This window comes from Bufo bufo, chromosome 3 (genome assembly GCF_905171765.1).
Source record: "Bufo bufo chromosome 3, aBufBuf1.1, whole genome shotgun sequence".
In the NCBI taxonomy this organism is placed as follows: domain Eukaryota; kingdom Metazoa; phylum Chordata; class Amphibia; order Anura; family Bufonidae; genus Bufo; species Bufo bufo.
The window spans coordinates 95,378,303-95,400,557 of record NC_053391.1 but is presented as its reverse complement, the minus strand read 5'-3'; the positions used below and the strand labels follow the sequence as shown (position 1 = coordinate 95,400,557).

General features: G+C 43.2%; 1 protein-coding gene across 2 annotated transcripts in view; it reads right to left on the bottom strand.

Annotated features, from left to right (window-relative positions):
• The window catches only part of LOC120994642, a 79,497-nt gene that overhangs the window by 10,751 nt on the left and 46,491 nt on the right, over positions 1-22,255 (bottom strand). The window contains exons 15-17 of one of the 2 annotated variants that reach the window (XM_040423357.1): positions 20,256-20,284; positions 17,507-17,598; positions 17,335-17,421 (exon numbers count right to left, since the gene is read on the bottom strand). In XM_040423357.1, the coding sequence (XP_040279291.1) occupies positions 17,335-17,421; positions 17,507-17,598; positions 20,256-20,284 (208 nt within the window). The remainder of the gene's footprint in view (positions 1-17,334; positions 17,422-17,506; positions 17,599-20,255; positions 20,285-22,255) is intronic. The other variant, XR_005777448.1, reaches the window with a different exon arrangement.

Here is a 22,255-nt window from a genome sequence, read left to right as displayed (position 1 = left end):
CTTAAACTAGGAAATGTGTGATTTGTTCTTTAAAATTACCTGAATCCTGCACAAAGAAACTTCTAACATGGCAAAGGATTTAGTTCTTCTCTATTAGAGAAGAACTAGGAGACCTAATCAGACAAGAAATGCGTTTAGCCTTAACTGAAAATTCTGTATCCGTACCTGGTCCCTCTACATCTAGACGCAGGGATTCTAAAAAAGTCAGCTCAGATTTTTCTTCCTCTGACTCAGAACAGGACTTAGATTTAGGCCTCTTTCACGCAAACATTTATTTTTTTGGGTTCCGTATACAGAACCATTCATTTCAATGGATCCGCAAAAAAAACAGAAGGTACTCCGTATGCCTTCCGTTTCCGTATTTCTCTTCCGTTCAAATATAGAACATGTCCTATTATTGTCCGCATAACGGACAAGGATAGTACTGTTCTAATAGGGGCCAGATGTTCCGTTCCGCAAAAAACGTAATGCACACGTTCCGTTCCACAAAAAACGGAATGCCTAATTTGGCTGCCACATCTGTCGCCAGATCTCTTTAAAAATGTAATGTTTGGTCAGGACCTGGAGAGGATTTTGGAGAAGGCTTCTGACTCTAAAAAAATCCTTTCTGGGGGTAAGAAATAAAAGGAAATTTCCCTTTTGGAAGGTTAAAAAGGGAGGTTTCTTCAAGTCTAAAAGATCTGACAGAGGTAAAGGTCAAGGGGGAGAGGTTTCTTGTTTAACCCCAAATGCTCTGAAACCTCTAAACAATGATGCCAGACATCAGGTGGGCAGAAGATTAAAATCCTTTGCAAAGGAATGGGAAGAAATTACCTCGAATATGTGGGTTCTAAATATATCAGTAGGCTACGACATTTCTTTCCGTCTTCCTCCACCTATAGATGTGTTCAAGGTAACCCCAATCATGAAATCAGCCTTTCTACAAGAGAAACTGGAGAAGGGCATTTTGGAGCTGTTGACTCCAAAATTGTCCTGGTCCCATTTCACCAACAACATATAGGTTATTATTGAACTTTGTTTGGGTAAAAAAACAAACAAACTGTAAATTCTGTCTGATAATAAACTTGAAGAGCCTGAACAAATTCATCAGATACGAAAAATTCAAAACGGAGTCTATAAAATCTACCATAAATCTGCTAAAAGAAGGAGACTTTCTGGCTTCCCTAGATTTAAGGGACACATATTATCATATTCCGGAATGTGAGAAGTCTCAGCGTTTCCTTCGGATAGAAGTTTTTTTTGGAGGGGCTCTTCAACGTTTCCAGTTCCAGGTTCTCCCCTTCAGAATCACTTCCAAGCTAAGGGTATTTACAAAGGTCATGACAGAGGTAGTTGCTCATCTGAGAAGACTAAACATCATCATTGTTCCCTACCTAGATGATCTTCTAGTAGTAGGAAACTCAAAAGAATCCCTAGAAAACAGCCTGTTTCGAACTTGTCAGATCCTGTATCAAATAGGTTGGGTTATAAATTGGGAAAAATCAAACCCCTGCCCATCTCAAAAATGATTTTTTTTAGGGGTATTACTAGACTTAACGTGTCAAAAAAACTTTCTTTCCCCTCCAAAAGTCTCGGGTGTAATAGACAAGGTTTCAAAATTCCTTGTTCGTTTGTTTTGTACAGTCAGAGAGGCCATGAAACTTCTAGGCACTCTAAACTGCCTGTATCCCAGAGGTAAAATGGGCCCAGTTCCATTCTCGAGTATTTCAACAATGGCTACTAAAGAATTGGAACGGGAATCTAAATTTAATAGAAATAAAAATCTCCATTTCTCCATCCGTAATTCAGTCTCTACTGTGGTGGCTAAACCCAGTTCACCTACAGATAGGGGTTCCCTGGAGTCACAGGCACTTGGAAATAATTATGACTGATGCAAGCCTGTGGGGTTGGGGGGCTCATTGCTCTCAACAGTCTTTCCAAGGTCAATGGTCCAAGGAACAAATAGTTCTATCCTCCAATCGAAGGGAATTAACCGCGGTCTGGAAGGAAAAGACATACACGTGAGATCAGACAACACAACAGTAGTGGCCTATGTAAACCAGCAGGGAGGAACAAGGAATGTAGCCCTAAATCAAGTGGCGGAAAATATATTTTCCCCTCACCCATGATGGCACCCATGCGACTAGGACCTCCCATCCAGGACAGGAAACCTGAAGAGATAAAATGTTTCCAACCGCCACCACACCTCAGTTCAGGTTTCCTGTCCTCCGGATAGGAGGTTTCTGAGGAGCTCTTGCTCCTTTCTTACTTGGTTTTCACCTCTGGGGGCTGGGGAAGGTCCGGGTCTACAATACCGTAATGGGACCTATCCCTGGCGGCGTAAGTCTCCTTAGGAGCCATTGCCTAAGTCTGTCCTGCTTCCTGCCTCCTCCCAAGCCTCATTGGGAAGCCGCTGTGGCCGTGTTCAGGTGGCTCCCAGTCCATAGCGGTGCGGCGGCCGGCGTCCTGCTTCCAAGATGGCGGGGCTCGTTTCTGATGCACTCTGCGCATGCGGTCATTCCCGGTGGTGCTGGCCGTAAGGGGAAGGGCACCTTCAACCATGGATTAGGCATATTTGGGCCTAGAGTTAAAAGGAGCCGAGGTGCGTTACAAGTCGGCAGCAGGAGGGGACAGCCAGCTTTAGTGCGCACACAGTGCTGTACAGGATCTGGAGTTTTCCACAGGCATGTCGAAACCAGGTGACACTGCACACGCCGATCCCTTGGAACCCTCGAGGCCCACAAGCCTGGTATTGGACCTGAGAAGTGGGGAAGCTTGACTACAGTTGGTGAGATTTATCCTCTCCTAATAACATTGGGTGTTGTTTGCTTTATTTTTTTAGGTAGTAAAAACACCAAAGAAATCTTCCGGCAAAACTAAACATAAATAATGTGGAGGATGTAGAGTAGCTTTATCAGCTTTGTATGTTAAATTAAACCACTATGTCAAGCTTGTATAGACAAGTTAGTTATGGAAGAATCCCATAGCTTATCTAAAAGCATTAAGGCCTTGGTGCGGTCTGAAGTTAAGTCTTCCATTAAGTCCTTCGGTCGGAGCCGTCCGATGTCACCAGAAAGGTGTACCTATAATATTGACTCTGATTCAGATTTTTTTTGGAGAGGACGAGGACATAGAATCCGGCCAGGTCTTAGCTTCTGAATTTTTCTCTTCAGATGAGGATTCAGCGGGGAAGGCTCTATTGCCACCGGAAGATACCGATCCTTTGTTAAAAGCCATTAAAACCACTATGCAATTAGAGGTGTTTGAGGGTCTCGGCCCTAAACGTCATAGAGTTTTTCTCGTTCATAAGAACATGGAAGCACTGATTAGGAAAGAATGGAAAAACCCTGCCAGGAAATTTTTTATAACGAATTCTGTTAAAACAAAATATCAATTTTGAAGAGTCAGTGGCTGGCGTAAGGGACAGAGCTCCTACCGTAGATGCCCCTGTAGCTAAAATAGCCAAGAAATCGGCTCTTCCTTTTGATGATTTAGGCTGTTTAGGAGATCCTTTAGATAAAAAAAAGCAGATGTTTATCTTAGACTTGCCTGGGAATGTGCCTCAACAAGTCTTAGGCCGGCCACTGCCACCTCTTGGGTCTCCAGGTCCTTAAGGCTATGGTCAGATCAACTAGAGTTTCATGTTAAAGACAAAACCCCTAGAGAAGATTTACTATCTTCCCTCCCTACCTTCCTTACGGCAGCAGATTTCCTTTCAGATGCTTCTACTGATGTGGTCAGTTTTTTTGCCAGAGCAGCTGCCATGTCAAATGCAGCAAGGTGTGCTATTTGGCTTAAATCGTGGAAAGGGGATCAAGGTTCCAAGTCTAGACTTTGCTCTCTCCCATGTGAAGGTTCTAGGTTGTTTGGTTCCTCTCTTGATGACATCCTAGAGAGAGCCTCAGATAAAACGTTTTTTTTTCGGTTCCCCAGAAAACTTATTTTTATTTTCATGTAAACCCCAGGCCAGTTTTAAAAGACAAAGGGGTAGGCAGAGTGATAGAAGAGAAAGGGAAAAATGTCCTAAAAGATCTTTTTTTTTTTTTTTTTAAAACCCCAGAACAATAGACCAAAAGACAAACCGCAATGTCGCCAGAAGTCAGGTAGGAGGAAGACTGTCTCAGTTTTTCCCAGCCGGGGGGTCCATTTCTCAGAACCAGAGGATCCTAAGTGTATTAGAAAACGGATTCTGTCTGGAATTCCTTTCTCGTCCACCAGATTTTTTCACTCAGACAGTTCGTCCCAAAAATCCGGAAAAAAGGAAGGCTTTGGAATCAGAAGTTTTTTCTCTCTTAGACAAGGGAGTAGTTTGTCCAGTCCCCAAGACAGAGTGTTCTATTCCCCTTTGTTTTTGGTGAAGAAACCAAATGGATTGTTCAGAGTTATTTTAAATCTGAAGAAATTCAACAAATCCCTGGTCAACAAGAAATTTCGCATGGAGACGTTAAAATCTACTGTGAGTCTCCTCTTCAAGGATTGCTGGATGGCAAGCCTGGATCTGGAAGATGCGTATTATCATGTTCTAATCCATTCTTCCTCCCAAAAGTTTTTAAGAACAGCAGTCTGGGTTCAGGGGAAGTTCATGCATCTCCAATACAGGGCGCCTCCCTTCGGGGTATCTCAGGCCCCAAGAGTCTTAATCAAAGTGGTAGCAGAATTAGCGACTTTTGTAAGACTGTCAGGAATTACTCTGGTGCCCTATCTGGACGATTTCTTAATAGTCTCTCAGTCAAAAGAAGGGCTAGAAAAAGATATAGAATTCCTCTGCTCCAATTAGAGAACTTAGGATGGATAATAAATTGAAAAAAATCTAATTTGATTCCTTCTCAAGTTTGCGTTTTTTGGGGAATTCAGTTAGACTCCTGTCTGCAAAGGAGTTTTCTTCCCCTTCCAAGAAGAGAGTCAATCAGGTCAGTCTTGGCGGTGGTCGGGCAGATGACATCAGCGATTCCAGCAGTACCTTATGCACAGATCCACTCCAGAGATCTTGAAGCGGACATCCTAAGATCGTGGGAAAGTATCCTCCAACTTCAAAGAATTAAAAGCAGTAGAGATGGCACTGAAGTTGGATCTTCAGGAAATAAAAAACAGGAAGATTGTTTTCTATTCAGACAATAAACCGTCAAGCAGGCCTACATAAACCGTCAAGCAGGAACGAGGGTCTCTTTCCTTTTACATCTATGCCAGGAGATCTTTTATATAGCAGAAGAAAGAATGCTTTTTCTTTCAGCGGTGCATTTGAAGGGGAAGGGGATGTTATAGCGGACTTCCTCAGTCGGGTTTCCATAAAACAGGGAGACTGGTGTCTGAACAAAGATTTTTTTTTTTTTACAGATAGTCCAAAGGTACGTTCTTCCTACAGTGGATCTTTTTGCCTCAAGTGCCAACAGGAAGGTAGAGAGATTCTTCTCCCTCAATCATTTGGACAGCCCATTAGCAGTGGACGGGTTAGCACAGGACTGGAGCCAAGAGTTAAGATATGCCTTCCCTCCATTTTACATTATCCCACAGTTGTTGAAGAAAATAGAGAGAGAAGGAGCCGCTGTTATTCTGATAGCTCCAAAGTGGCCAAAGAGGTCCTGGTACTCGAGTCTTCTGAGGTTGGCGGTACAACCTCCATGGACTCTGCCATTGAGAGAGGATCTTCTTTACCAGGGTCCGTTAGTTCATCCCATCCCAGAAGTTCTTCATCTCTCGGTGTGGATTTTGAAAGGGAAGTCTGGTCGAGAGAGAAGGGGATTGTCTGACAAAGTGGTCTCCACCTTGCTTAAAAGTAGGAAGGGCGGTTACCTCTAAAAAATATATTACATTTTGGAATATTTTTTTCTAACTTCCTAGGTCATAGCCCAGACCCCTTTAAATCTCCAGAAATACCAAGGATCTAGAATTTGTGCAAGCAGGGCTAGATAGGAATCTGATCCCCCTTCAGAGCCACGTAGCTGTTTTTATCAGAGACTAAGGAGTGACACATATCTCTATATTGTTGTACCGAGAGGACGACGATGTTCTCCCCTTTGTCAGAGGGTTTAACTATGATATCCTTATTCGTATTAAGATTTTGTAATGCCAATATTTCTACCCGAGTGTAGTTTTTTTCGGGAGTAGTATATTCTATTTTTTCCAAGTCCCGTGTTACCGATTTGAGAAAGATGTCAATGTTGGCGTCATTCAAAGTTTTTGGCGGCATTTTTACGCTTTTGTTTTTCAAGGTAGTAAAGGGACCCTGCCCCCTAGGTCGTTCATTATCTTCTAAAAGGTGCATAAGGGTATCAATGCCCTCTAGGTCCCCCATTTCTAGGCCTAGTTCCTGGCATATTTTTTGATCAGATGTTACAAAAATTTTATGCCAGCGTAATTTTCTGGTGAATAATTGTATGTCCTTAATCCACTCAAAACAATCAAATCTAGTTGTTGGTACATATGTTATACCAGTGGCGTAGGGATCGCCATAGCAACCATAGCAGTGGCTATGGGGCTCTACGCCACTGGGGGCCCGTCCAGACCGCATTCAGTTTTTTTAATTTTTTTTTATTATTAACACACAGACACTACACACAGGCAGCCAGGAGGTGGCGTAACTACCGGGGAAGCAGCTGCTTCGGGGCCCGACAGATTATTTTCAAGTTAGTTAAATATCGATGTCTTAATGTTCAGGCCCCCTCGCTAATGTGATCTAATCTTACTATATTTATATTCTAAAGTCTCCTGATGTGTCTGGGATTTGAACCTACAACCTCCAATGTATCAGTGGCAAAGCATTAACCCTCACAGCCATAAAGGAGGCATTGCAACTGATTGAAAAAAAAAACTGACTTCTACTGTTATAGCTGGCTAAGTGTACATCTATACACATGACAGCTGCCCCCAACACACCCAGCACTGCTATATCTCTATATGACAGCTGTCCCAGCACACTCAGCTCTGCTATATCTCTATATATGAGCAGCTGTCATGTGTATAGATGTACACTTAGCCAGCTATAACAGTAGAAGTCAGTTTTTTTTTCAGTCAGCAGCAAGGCATTTCCTTGTGGTTAGATTCTTTGCCTCTGATACAGAAGGTCGTGGGTTCGAATCCCAGCAGAAACCTTTTCTGAAATACAAGCACTGACTCCATATATGGACATACAGGGCGGGACACAGGAAGAGGCTGCATCGCATCGCTGACATGGAGGTAAGTAGAAGTGTTTATTATTATTTTTTTAATACCCGACTGTTAATGCCACGGGGGGAGCGGGGGGCACTTGATACTGGCACATGGGGGGATGGGGGTTGGCACCTGATACTGGCACCTGGGGGGGGGGGGGTTGGCCCCTGATACTGGCACATGGGGGGGGGAGAGAGGCACCTGATACTGTGGATGGCACTGTTTAGGGGAGGGGGATCTGTGGATGGCACTGTTTAGGGGAGGGGGATCTGTGGATGGCACTGTTTAGGGGAGGAGATCTGTGGGTGGCACTGTTTAGGGGAGGGAGGATCTGTGGATGGCACTGTTTAGGGGAGGGGGATCTGTGGATGGCACTGTTTAGGGGAGGGGATCTGTGGGTGGCACTGTTTAGGGGAGGGGATCTGTGGATGGCACTGTTTAGGGGAGAGGGATCTGTGGATGGCACTGTTTAGGGGAGGGGGATCTGTGGATGGCACTATTTAGGGGAGGGGGATCTGTGGATGGCACTATTTAGGGGAGGGGGATCTGTGGATGGCACTATTTAGGGGAGGGGGATCTGTGGATGGCACTATTTAGGGGAGGGGGATCTGTTGATGGCACTGTTTAGGGGAGGGGGATCTGTGGATGGCACTATTTAGGGGAGGGGATCTGTGGATGGCACTGTTTAGGGGAGGGGGATCTGTGGATGGCACTATTTAGGGGAGGGGGATCTGTGGATGGCACTATTTAGGGAAGGGGGATCTGTTGATGGCACCATTTAGGGGAGGGGGATCTGTTGATGGCACTGTTTAGGGGAGGGGGATCTGTGGATGGCACTGTTTAGGGGAGGGGGATCTGTGGATGGCACTATTTAGGGGAGGGGGATCTGTTGATGGCACTATTTAGGGGAGGGGGATCTGTTGATGGCACTATTTAGGGGAGGGGGATCTGTGGATGGCACTATTTAGGGGAGGGGGATCTGTGGATGGCACTATTTAGGGGAGGGGGATCTGTGGATGGCACTATTTAGGGGAGGGGGATCTGTGGATGGCACTATTTAGGGGAAGGGGATCTGTGGATGGCACTATTTAGGGGAGGGGGATCTGTGGATGGCACTATTTAGGGGAGGGGGATCTGTGGATGGCACTATTTAGGGGAGGGGGATCTGTGGATGGCACAGGGGGGGCCCCATAATTTTTTTTTGCTATGGGGCCCATGTATTTCTAGCTACGCCCCTGTGTAAGACCCTTTCTTAATACAGATATCTCGTCTTCGGACAGAATTTTCCCTGATAGATTAATAATTGAAGTATTTTCTGCACAAAATTTATCTATTTTTTGATGTTGGTTTGAGATTGCGTTAATTGGCGATCTCTCAACGCATAGATGTTCGGTGGTGGTGGGCCTAAAAAAGCCGCAGGAGTTGTGGTCATGGGTTGAGTGGTTGGGGTTGGAGTGGCTGATGAGGATGAGGACCCAGATGTATAGCATATCTGTTCGGATTGTTCCTGGTTGATCCTCGCCCCATTTGCCAATCCACCCCTGTTTTGTTGACCCCATGGTCTAGGTGCGTAACCACCTGAATATTGTTCGTTGCGCCAATTGGGTCTAGGGGCCGAGTACCTATTACGACCTCTATATCGTCCTCTTCCCCTCCAATTAGATCTTTGATTGGGGTACTGTGGATGATAGGTGGATGATTCGGGGTCTGAGCTTTCTAATTCGGAAGCTGATGTATCAGTAATTGAACCCCTTTTGACCCCCCCTTTGGTAATGTATGCCGTATTATTTCTAAATTCAGTTAAATCCTTTGTAAACTGTCTGTGTTTCCTTTCGACAAGTATTGTTCTATATTTTTCTATGTAACTCCACCCAGTCATACGTCCGGCATTGTGACCTCACTATGTCACGTGACCGGCATTCTCAGTCACATGGTGATCTTTTGGCTACTATGTTGCCAAAAGATGTCGTGTCATAAGTCGTGTCATAAGTCCTTAAGGGGTTAAGGGACCAAAAGTAATGGGACAATTGGCTTCTCAGCTGTTCCATGGCCAGGTGTGTGTTATTCCCTCATTATCCCAATTACAATGAGCAGATAAAAGGTCCAGAGTTAATTTCCAGTGAGCTATTTGCATTTGGAATCTGTTGCTGTCAACTCTCAAGATTAGATCCAAAGAGCTGTCACTATCAGTGAAGCAAGCCATCATTAGGCTGAAAAAACAAAACAAACCCATCAGAGAGATAGCAAAAACATTAGGCGTGGCCAAAACAACTGTTCGGAACATTCTTAAAAAGAAGGAATGCACCGGTGAGCTCAGCAACACCAAAAGACCCGGAAGACACCTGTGGTGGATGACCGAAGAATTCTTTCCCTGGTGAAGAAAACACCCTTCACAACAGTTGGCCAGATCAAGAACACTCTCCAGGAGGTAGATGTATGTGTGTCAAAGTCAACAATCAAGAGAAGACTTCACCAGAGTGAATACAGAGGGTTCACCACAAGATGTAAACCATTAGTGAGCCTCAAAAACAGGAAAGCCAGATTAGAGTTTGCCAAACAACATCTAAAAAGCCTTCACAGTTCTGGAACAACATCCTATGGACAGATCAGACCAAGATCAACTTGTTACCAGAGTGATAGGAAGAGAAGAGTATGGAGAAGGAAAGGAACTGCTCATGATCCTAAGCATACCACCTCATCAGTGAAGCATGGTGGTGGTAGTGTCATGGCGTGGGCATGTATGTCTGCCAATGGAGCTGGTTCTCTTGTATTTATTGATGATGTGACTGTTGACAAAATCAGCAGGATGAATTCTGAAGTGTTTCGGGCAATATTATCTGCTCATATTCAGCCAAATGCTTCAGAACTCATTGGACGGCGCTTCACAGTGCAGGTGGACAATGACCCAAAGCATACTGCAAAAGCAACCAAAGAGTTTTTTAAGGGAAAGAATGGCCAAGTCAATCACCTGACCTGCAATGGCCAAGTCAATCACCTGACCTGAATCCGATTGAGCATGCATTTCACTTGCTGAAGACAAAACTTGTGACCTCACTATGTCACGTGACCGGCATTCTCAGTCACATGGTGATCTTTTGGCTACTATGTTGCGGTCCCGTAACTCTATCTAGCTCATGCCCCCGATATCGTGACCTCACTCTGGTCACATGAGCGGCTACGTTACTTACCCGGTCGCGTCGTGACGCCTGACGTAAGACGTCACACGTGATATAGATCACATGGGCCTCCGCTCCTATTAGGTATCCGGGAGCACTATTTAAAAGGTAGTACCGCCGTTTTCTCACTGCTATCCTATCGACCGGACGCCAGCACATCTTAGCGCCATTTGGATGCATCAGCAGACACTGGCCTCCTTATCTATGGATATAATCAATGGCCTACTTTTTCTCTCTGGGGAACGCAAGTACCGCCCATCATGATAGCGCTATTTGATTATTTTCAATGTCACACTATATATTGACATTATACGTCTGATCATTTTTATTGTGTAACTGGCCAAATATTGTTGATCTTTATGCCATAGCTGATAGTCATATTTCTACACCACTCTCTAGGTTCTATAATTGCCTTGGTTTTTTTGACTATTAACCAACTTTAACACTCTAGGTGGGATATATATGTGTATTTACAAACTGATATATCGGTATTCAGCCACATCTTGGATTGTGAGATAGAAGAGTCATTCCTGACTGGATTATATACATTTTGACCCTATCTCTCAAATCCATAACGGGCATGATATGAATTTCTTCTGGACTAACTAACCAGCTATGAGGCTGATAGTACACCTATGGTGGTTTTCTACCATGATTTTATCAATTATCAAAAATTAATTTAAAAATAAAAAAATAAATGAACTAAAGTGTATATATAATAATGTATTAGGTACTCTGGTGTCGGGTTTTCCATGATCAATCTTGTCCCCTGATGAGCCTGACAACAACCAGGCGAAACGCGTAGGGACAGTTTTGAACATCTTTTTCTATATTTTGGTTACTTTTTGATATTCACTTGGAGATTCACCTTCACTATTGTTGGGTACTTATATTGTTCTAATTGTTATTTTTTTCTGTACTTTAGTATAGGTCGTCGACTAGGGTAGTCTCCCTCCCCTAACAGGGTCCTCCAGGGTCACCAGGAGGAACGAGAAACGGGATCGCCCTTATTGGGGCGGCTATTCCGTATCTAGGTAGGGAACCTTACATTAGGGCTAGAATTAGGGACATTTATCCTAATAGGTCCCTATCAATCCATTTCTACCCCTATCAAACAACCTCAGTAAGACTTCACTACCAGACCTATACTTTTATTTCTCTATATTCTTCTTTTTTTCATTTGTTATTCAATGTTTTGTATCTATATAAAAAGGGTGTAACTACTTTTATATAATAACAATAAAGGTTATATTTTAGAATGGTGGTAGTTCTGTGAATTTGTGATTGGTGTGTGTAATCACACCACCGATGACCGTCCTTTTCCGGTTCATCGGGTCACCGGAGACCCGAATGGACCGGAAATGCAGCAAACCGCAGCTCTGAATTGACCTGCGGTTTGCTGCGATCGCCGGTACGGCGCGGGGGGGGGGGGGGGGGGATTCGTTGTGACAGGATGCCCGCTGAATGATTTCAGCGGACATCCTGTTCCTATTAACCCCCGCCGCAATCTAGTTTTAAAGTTATGACGTACCGGTACGTCATGGGTCCTTAAGGACTCGGGAAACATGCCGTACAGGTATGTCATAAGTCCTTAAGGGGTTAAGGGACCAAAAGTAATGGGACAATTGGCTTCTCAGCTGTTCCATGGCCAGGTGTGTGTTATTCCCTCATTATCCCAATTACAATGAGCAGATAAAAGGTCCAGAGTTCATTTCCAGTGAGCTATTTGCATTTGGAATCTGTTGCTGTCAACTCTCAAGATTAGATCTAAAGAGCTGTCACTATCAGTGAAGCAAGCCATCATTAGGCTGAAAAAACAAAACAAACCCATCAGAGAGATAGCAAAAACATTAGGCGTGGCCAAAACAACTGTTCGGAACATTCTTAAAAAGAAGGAATGCACCGGTGAGCTCAGCAACACCAAAAGACCCGGAAGACACCTGTGGTGGATGACCGATGAATTCTTTCCCTGGTGAAGAAAACACCCTTCACAACAGTTGGCCAGATCAAGAACACTCTCCAGGAGGTAGATGTATGTGTGTCAAAGTCAACAATCAAGAGAAGACTTCACCAGAGTGAATACAGAGGGTTCACCACAAGATGTAAACCATTAGTGAGCCTCAAAAACAGGAAAGCCAGATTAGAGTTTGCCAAACAACATCTAAAAAGCCTTCACAGTTCTGGAACAACATCCTATGGACAGATCAGACCAAGATCAACTTGTTACCAGAGTGATAGGAAGAGAAGAGTATGGAGAAGGAAAGGAACTGCTCATGATCCTAAGCATACCACCTCATCAGTGAAGCATGGTGGTGGTAGTGTCATGGCGTGGGCATGTATGTCTGCCAATGGAGCTGGTTCTCTTGTATTTATTGATGATGTGACTGTTGACAAAATCAGCAGGATGAATTCTGAAGTGTTTCGGGCAATATTATCTGCTCATATTCAGCCAAATGCTTCAGAACTCATTGGACGGCGCTTCACAGTGCAGGTGGACAATGACCCAAAGCATACTGCAAAAGCAACCAAAGAGTTTTTTAAGGGAAAGAATGGCCAAGTCAATCACCTGACCTGCAATGGCCAAGTCAATCACCTGACCTGAATCCGATTGAGCATGCATTTCACTTGCTGAAGACAAAACTTAAGGGAAAATGCCCCAAGAACAAGCAGGAACTGAAGACAGTTGCAGTAGAGGCCTGGCAGAGCATCACCAGGGATGAAACCCAGCGTCTGGTGATGTCTATGCGTTCCAGACTTCAGGCTGTAATTGACTGCAAAGGATTTGCAATCAAGTATTTAAAAGTGAAAGTTTGATTTATGATTATTATTCTGTCCCGTTACTTTTGGTCCCGTAACAAGTGGGAGGCACATATGCAAACTGTTGTAATTCCTACACCGTTCACCTGATTTGGATGTAAATACCCTCAAATTAAAGCTGACAGTCTGCAGTTACAGCACACCTTGTCCGTTTCATTTCATATCCATTGTGGTGGTGTATAGAGCCTGTCTACTGTACATTTAAAAGGCTCCCTAAACGTAAAAGCAGACTTTCTAAGCAGGGTTACCCTAAATTCATCAGAATGTTGTTTAAAAAAGAAGATTTTTCTCCAGATAGCGGACAGATGGGGAACTCCACAAGTAGACATGTTTGAGTGTCAGCAAAGAATACAAAGCTAAAAAAGGTTTTCTCCCTCAACCCCATCAACGGAAATATAGGGGTAGATGCACTAGCCCAAAGATGGAATTTTCATCTTACATAGTATATAAGGCCAAAAAAAGACATTTGTCCATCCAGTTCGGCCTGTTATCCTGCAAGTTGATCCAGAGGAAGGCAAAAAAAAAACTGTGAGGTACAAGCCAATTTTCCCCACTTAAGGGGGGAAAAAATCCTTCCTGACTCCAATAAGGCAATCAGAATAACTCCCTGGATCAACGTCTCCTCTCTAGTAGCTATAGCCTGTAATATTATTACACTCCAGAAATTCATCCAAGCCCCTCTTGAATTATTTTATTGTACTCACCATCACCACCTCCTCAGGCAGAGAGTTCCATAGTCTCACTGCTCTTACCGTAAAGAATCCTTTTCTATGTTTGTGTACAAACCTTCTCTCCTCCAGATGCAGAGGGTGTCCCCTCGTCACAGTCACAGTCCTGGGGATAAATAGATGATGGGATAGATCTCTGTACTAACCCCTGATATATTTATACATAGTAATTAGATCTCCCCTCAGTCGTCTTTTTCTAAAGTGAATAACCCTAATGTTGATAATCTTTCTGGGAACTGTAGTTGCCCTCCTCTGAACCCTCTCCAGCTCTGCTATGTCTGCCTTGTTCACAGGAGCCCAGAACTGTACACAGTACTCCATGTGTGGTCTGACTAGTGATTTGTAAAGTGGTAGGACTATGTTCTCATCACGGGCATCTATGCCCCTTTTGATGAAACCTATTATCTTATTGGCCTTTGCAGCAGCTGCCTGACACTGGTTTTTACTGCTTAGTTTGCTGTTTATTAAAATTCCTAGGTCCTTTTCCATGTCAGTGTTACCCAGTGTTTTACCATTTAGTATGTACTGGTGATTTGCATTATTCCTTTCCATGTGCATAACCTTACATTTGTCAGTGTTAAACCTCATCTACCACTTCTCTGCCCAAGCCTCCAATCTATCCAGATCCACCTGTAGCTGTATAGTGTCCTCTTCAGTGTTAATTACTTTACACAGTTTAGTGTCATATGCAAAAATTTATATTTTTCTGTGGAAGCCTTCTACAAGATCATTAATAAATATATTGAAGAGAATAGGTCCCAATACTGACCCCTGAGGTACTCCACTAGTGACAGTGACCACCCTCTGTTTTCTATCATTGAGCCAGTTACTTACCCACATACAGACATTTACTCCCAGTCCAAGTATTCTTATTTTATATACTAACCTTTTATGTGGTACAGTGTCAAATGCTTTGGAGAAGTCCAGATATACGACATCCATTGATTCGCCGCTGTCAAGTGTAGAACTTACCTCCTCATAGAAACTGATTAAATTAGTTTGACATGACCGATCCCTCATGAAGCCATGCTGATATGATGTTATCTGCTTGTTTTCATTGAGATCCTCCAAGATAGCATCTCTTAGAAAACCTTCAAACAGTTTACCCACAACAGATGTTAAACTTACCGGCCTATAGTTTCCGGGGTCTGTTTTTGCACCCTTTTTGAATATTGGCACCAAATTTGCTATGAGCAAATTCTGTGGAACACTCCCTGTCAGTATAGAGTCTGTAAATATCAGAAATAATGGTCTGGCTATGACATTACTTAATTCTTTTAGGATACGGCGGTGTATGCCATCTGGCCCTGGCGATTTGTTTATTTTAATCTTTTTAAGTCGCTGTTGTACTTCTTCCTGGGTCAGACAGGGCACTTTTAATGGGGCATTTACTTTTACATTCTGCATTTCATCTGACAGTTTATTTTCCTCAGTGAATGCATATGCATTTCCTCCCGTTCCGCTAATTTCCAGGGTTCTAAAAAAAAGGTGTGGCACCTGAAGGGTTAATTTCTGCAGATCGCAGTGTCTTGTCATAGGTGCCGGGTATGTGATTCAGCCGCCGGCACCCGCCACCTATATTTGTATTAAAAGGTTAGTTATGTTCATTGGTGGCGCAGTGGCCACAGCTCCTCCTCCCCGCTCTCATCCCACTGGTGGCAGCAGCAGTGGCACAGTTGGGAGGGAGGGACTGCCTCCTTCTCCACTGTGCTGCTGAGGAGAACATGGCGTGTGCTGAGACCACAGTGCGCCATGTTCTCTAATACTAGGCTACGCAGTAGCGCAGCCTAGTATCGGTAAATAGCAAATCCCGGTATCGTATCGGTCCGGGTACAAAAGTATCGAATGGTTATCGATAATGCAATACCCGGTGCAACCCTAGTATACTTATAGGTGCTGGGTAGCCCTCTGTGATCTACTAGTATGGGCATAATATGTAGGCTGCGAGCCATCATGGTGCACTGCACATGTCTGTGTGACTGGCACCTCGTAGAAACATAATCTGTGTGCTGTTATAATACTAATACTTTTTGCAAGATGAGTTCTATTTTTCATCAGCAACATTTTGGCATCAGTATATTGAGCAACTTTTTTAACACTTTTCTCAAGTTTGGAGCTGTGTGATGGCTTTATTTTTTGTAGGACAAGCTATAGTTTTCACTGGTACAATTTTGAATTAAATATGACAGTTTATATGGGAGGAGGAATAAACAAACTTTTTTATGGAGTTTATAGCATAGTATATTTGGCATGTGAAGTTTATTATGTGGATCGATTACTTATATAGTTTTTATTTTACTATTATTGAACACACAAATTCATCTTTAGTCATAATTTTTTGTGGGACAAGGTGTAACTTTCATTGGCACCATTTTGAAGTGCATACGTCTTGATTCCTTTTTATTTAGTCTGTTTCGCAAGGCACAATAAGCAAAAACTGCAATTCTTGTATTGTTTTTCATGTATTTTTTTTTACAGTTTTTACTGTGTGTAATATGTTTTGTAATTTTATAGTTTGGGTCGTTATGGAAGCGATAATATTTGCATAGGTTTTTAATTGTACAAAAGGATTTTTTTTAACCTTTGTTACACTTAAAAACATCATATTTTATTTTGTACTATACTTGGTCATCCTTTGATAGCTTACATATTACACTGCACTACTTCTGTAATGCAGTGTATTACAATGGCCAGGTATGACTGATCCCGGCCCGGCTGCACATTACTAGAGCTTTGCCTGCACCATCACCATGACGTACTACTATGCCCAGTCTCACAAACTGCATAAGTGCCATGATATAATAATTCATCACGGGGCAGGAAGGGGTTGATCACAGACTGCCAGATTGACTGCCAGAAAAAACTGAGAGGGAGGTAAGAAGATCCTGTGTGTGACAGAGGACAGAGAAATGAATCCCATGAGAAATAAGGCTACTTTCACGTCTGCGTTTTTGCTGGATCCATGATGGATCAGCAAAGACCCTTCCGTTATGGTAATACAACTGTCTGCATCCGTTTTGAATGGATCTGGTTGTATTATCTCTAAAATGACCAAGACTGATCTGGCACTAAAACCATCGTAAGTCAATTGGCGCCGGATCCGTTTTTTTTTTGTGTCCGCTTGCAGCGTTTTTATGTGCAGCATGGGAACGCAACAAAATGGAACTGAATGCATTCTGGTGCACTCCGTTCAGTTTTATCCCCATTGACAATGAATAGGGACAAAACTGAAGTGTTTTACTCTGTTTTTGAGATCCAATGACTGATCTCAATACCGGAAAGGAAAGCGCAGATGTGAAAGTAACCTAACATGGCTGACAATGTCTCGTGTTAGACAGCCAATTCCTGTCCCAGAAACTGAAGACAAAGACTGCCCATAGCTACTGTATATAGGGATTCACTAGCAAAATGTTCATTTTTAGATGAAAGTATGTAATGTCTGACTTTACACCCATTTGTTATTATTATACAAAAACATTAAACCTTACGTGTATCTGCAGACTCCATCATCTTCTGTAACAGGTTGCGGATAACAGTATCGGCCGTCTTTCCATTTACTTCCTTAACAGTGTTGTCTGGAGATATAAGACAAGCAGAAATATCTTTGATAAAAGTCCTCAAAACAATTTCATGTATTTCTTAAGGGTGACATTTACTGACCAGGTTGACTTTCTGTGGTTGATGGGCGGCTATGAGTCGTCCTAATTGGGGTGGGGGCCTGTGAATTGATGGAGGGGGGCGGAGCCGCAACACTGCAAAATTACACGGACAGCGGTCTCATGTTATTTGTTCACAATACAATGTAATGTATAAGCATAACTATAAGAACCACATTGCTGCTCTTTCACTTCTCTCCTCTCCACACAGTTCCTCTTACTGAAGACGACAATTTATGGGCTGTGAAATGAAACCGTTCTCTAAAAATCACTTGTAAACGTTGGTGGTGACATTGTGCTGCATGGTCACTGACTGCCTCTAAATTCTCTGTGAATGGAGATTATTTAAAAGGTAAACTACAGGAAGATTTGTCAGTCTTATCAATAAGTTGTAGGTTCATAAATATACAAGCAAAATTCCTAGGATCTTAATAAAAGGGAGAACCAAAGTCTCCCCTTGTAAAGCTTGCCATAGACATGTTTATCTGCAGACCATAGACAGATCCAGCTAAAGACCCCCTAGCACTTCAGCGCAAATTAGAATCACTACTTTAGGCTGCGTTTAACCCTCTGCTGGGCTTTCCATTGTGGGTATAAATTTGAATATGTAAAAACGATATGCAGCAATGTACAGTATCCATATACTTCAATGAGGTAAACAGAGCCCAAATAATTAAAGGGGTTGTGCCACTAATAACAAATATAAGATAAGCTTTCAAATGCTGGTGGTCCGAACCCCAGCGATCTTAAGAACAGAGGTCTGCTAGTACCACCCAACTTCCCCAGAAGAATGGAGCGATGGTGCTCATGTGCTTCTTCCACTCTATTCAATTCTGTGGGATTGTTGCAAGCACTGTACTCAGCAGTCCCATAGAGGTGAATGGAGCAGAGGATGCACATGTGCACCACAGCTCCCGAAGGTCAGACCCCCAGCGATCAAACACTCATACGCTATCCTGTAGATAGGGGATAAGTGTTATTAGTGGCACAATCCCTGTATTCTTTGTACTCCACTGGCCCTACTTTCCTTTCATTTACTGTCTCTTTTGCTGTAAAGATCAGAATGGTAGTATATTATGTCTAGCCAAAAAAAAATGAAACAAACGGAATCAAGGTCACATGGAGTCCTAAGATAACCCAGCCTCATGTCTACCGTAGGGGAGGGGGGCACCTTATTCTTTCCCAACAGATGATCTCGGGGCAAAGAAGATTTGGGCATGCTGAATGTCCTATCCTATTGTTTTCAGGGGAGGTAAGCTGCCACTAGAGGTGTCTGGCAGGGGCTTAGAATGGCCATACACATTGGATCTAGATCTATGCTGGCAGAACTTACCAATTTTGAACTCGACCATCTAAAGTGTATGGCTGATGTCTGGGAAGATAAAGATCAAGCATGCCGGTGTTCACCTATTGTCTTGGCACATCAGAATTTCTGCAGGATCTAACCTCTTTTATTAGAGAACATCTGTCACTACCAGAGCTTGGAGGAGTTCTCACTGCTCTGTTTCTCCGCCCTTGTGATGAGCTCTTTACTTTCTGTTTCCTTCCTCCCAGCTGTTCCTCCTGCGTTTGATTTCCCTGCCTTTAAATCACCCCTCCTCCTTTTGTAGGCTGTGGATTATATTTCTCATTTGAGTTGTAGCTCTTGCTTGAGTATCTTCCCTTGTATGCTATCCTTTCACTGGACCTGTGTTCTGCTGCAGCAAGTACTCCGGATATTGCCCGCCTGTCTTTGGATCCGTCTTCACTGCGGCTGCAGCTTCTTCAGCTAAGTGTGCAGACATTGTAGTGTATCTGTGTGTTTTCTGACTGGATCCGAGGCGACCACGGTTCCCTCCATATACTGAGCAGGGCACCGGTGGCCGTGCCCCTTCCACTATTGTAGGGGTTACAGTGGTCATCAGTCTTAGGTACGCGGGCATGCCTCGTTCAACCATTTGGATCCGGGCATGGGCTTAGCAGCATAGGGAGAGCTTTGAGGTCACCCTTTATCCTCCCTAGTTTGGGTTCGGTCAGTAGCTCTATTTTCTGTGCATGCTCTTGTTGCTCACATACAGCCGTGACAACATCCTTTCAGTTTTCAAAATATTAGGTAATCCCACAAAAATCTGGATATTTAGAAACCATGGCACACTTGCATTCCCTCGTAAATGAGCATTTTCTACACAAAAATTTTAAACAAATAAGACATTTTAGTGGTCATTTACTAACAGATATACATCGCTTTTTGGCGAATATCTGTCGCAGATTGCTGAGCAAAGGTTATTTGCTCTGCAATCGGAAATTTTTCCCCGCTCATGCCAGGTCTAAAAACAAGTCGCGTGGCCTGGGTGAGGAAGGGGGCGGGCCTGCAGGCCTGTCTCATTTATCATTTTTATACGCCTGTATGGTAGAAAATGGTCTAAATCTACACCAGCAAGGAAGCTGGCGTAGTTTTAGACAGGCGGTGGATACGCTGAAGTTATGTAGAGGCCGGTGCCTCTACATAACTTAGCCGCATCCACTGCCAGCGCAAGGGGTATTAAGACCGGCGTCTAACACCCCGGTCTTAATAAATGACCCCCCTTATGCTTTAATTTAATGATTTCTTAGTTATTTTTACTACTGCTTTTCTTTACCTATTTGCTGTTCAATATTTTTTAGCAGATAAGTTGTAAGGAGAAGCAGAGTGTAACATCTCTGCTTCTTATCGTGGCTGCTTACTGGGCTGAATAGTACTCAGGATGGAAATGACAGGCTGCATTTATCATTACCTTTCTACTGAATTGCCACCAAAAGATACCTAAAATACAAAAATAATGATGTTACTTTACATTCATGTCACACCTCTACATGAGAAGCTGTTGAAACGTTATTTACACTTCTGGTTAACACCATTTTGTACTGTAAGTATGGGTCTGCAGTGAGTTTATATTACAGTTAAAATCGCTCTAATAGCAAAAGAAATCATTTTCTATCTTAATATTTGGAAACTGCCAGTTATCTTTCAATTTGGCTACAAGGATGGAGCTTTAGTTTAAAGGATGTTACTGACCACTTGGCTGATGAGCACAGAAATAAAATGAATAAAAGAATAGTTCTAACAAATCTTTTCCCATAAAGCTCCACTGTATATAAGGAGCTTAGCAGATTGATATATACAGTAGAGCTTTATGGGAAAAGATTTGTTAGAACTATTCTTTTATTCATTTATATTTCTGTGCTCATCAGCCAAGTGGTCTGTCTTATTAATGATTGACAGCTTTCCATGTGGGAGTGTGTATACAGAGATGGCTATCAATCACCAATAGGACCCCACACTTGACTACTGAGCTCAGAAAAGGAGAGATTTTAAAGGGGCTGTCTGATCACAGACGATGGGGACATATCGCTAGGATATGCCCCCATTGTCTGATAGGACAGAGAACAGAGCCCCGAAAGCAGCGAAAAAGTGCACCGCACATGCGCAGCCGCCCTCCGTTCATTTTCTATGGGGCCGCCAAAAATGGGACCCGCACCTATAAGACAATGGGGGCATAGCCTAATGATATGCCCCCATTGTCTGAGATGAGACAACCCGTTGAATGAATAAATTACACATTATACTGAATCTTTTCCCATAAAACTATATATCAATCTACTCAGTTATTCCTGCTCCATAACATGCTGCTTGCTGACTACATTTTCATGCTGACAGGTTCCCTTGAAGATACAGTTCAAACGTATTTTACTATGTTTCTTTACAATTACAAATGTGTGCCGCATAGTTGTACAGTGGTATTGAAAAGTAGTCAGCAGCACTTTTAATACAATTAAGAAAAAGGTATGCAGACATACCATAAAGCTGTTGTCCTATGAAAAATATTCAATATTTTATATGTCCGGCCCTGTGATTTAGGTGGCAAAGGGTGCAGCTTCAGCTCAAGGGGCACCCCGCAACAGGTGCACAACTCTGCTTGATGAGACAAATCGATTCTTCTGAATCGATTCAACACTATGGTCCTAGGTTCCGTCAGCAGAAAACTGGTGTGAGCTTGCTAGAAGCAGACCTACCAGAATGACTGGGGTAAAAAAGTAGTAGACAAGCAGGGTCAAAACCAGGAGAGATGGTAGGGTCCATACAGCAGACGAGGGATTAATCCAAAAACTACCCATGGTCAGAATAACAAGAGAATCAGTAGAAGCCAATTCAGTAAACAAGAGGTTAAAAAAAACAACAGCCATGGTCAGTAAACAGAAGTCTAGTGAGCAGGTCTAAAGTTTAGGTAAAGGAAAGAGGTACAAACAGAGCCAGGGCACTATATGCAATCACCAGCAGCTGGCCGTGACGGAGTAGCAGATTAAATCCCCACTCCTAGCTCTGGGATTGGGCACTGAGTCAGGAACCTGATTGGCATGTCTTCCAGCCTCACTGATAGGTCGACCATCCGAGGGTTGACATCACAGTCATGAACAGGATTTAGGGTTCATTCACACGATCGCATTTCTCAGTTTGCATCCATTCCGCACTAGTTCATTTCAATGGGACCGCAAAAGATGCAGACAGCACACCCCAAAAAATCACAGACAAGAATAGGCATTTCTATCATAGGGCCGGCCATATGTGGACCGCAAAACACTCACGGACATGTGAATAGACCCATAGAATGAAGAAAGAGCAACAGGGCACTCCAAGTTGTAAAACCGCTAAATACTAACTAGGACCCCAAATATAGGAGCCACTTACCAAAAACACTGCAGCAAAATAAAGGAGAAAATCTTTTTCTTCTAGCTC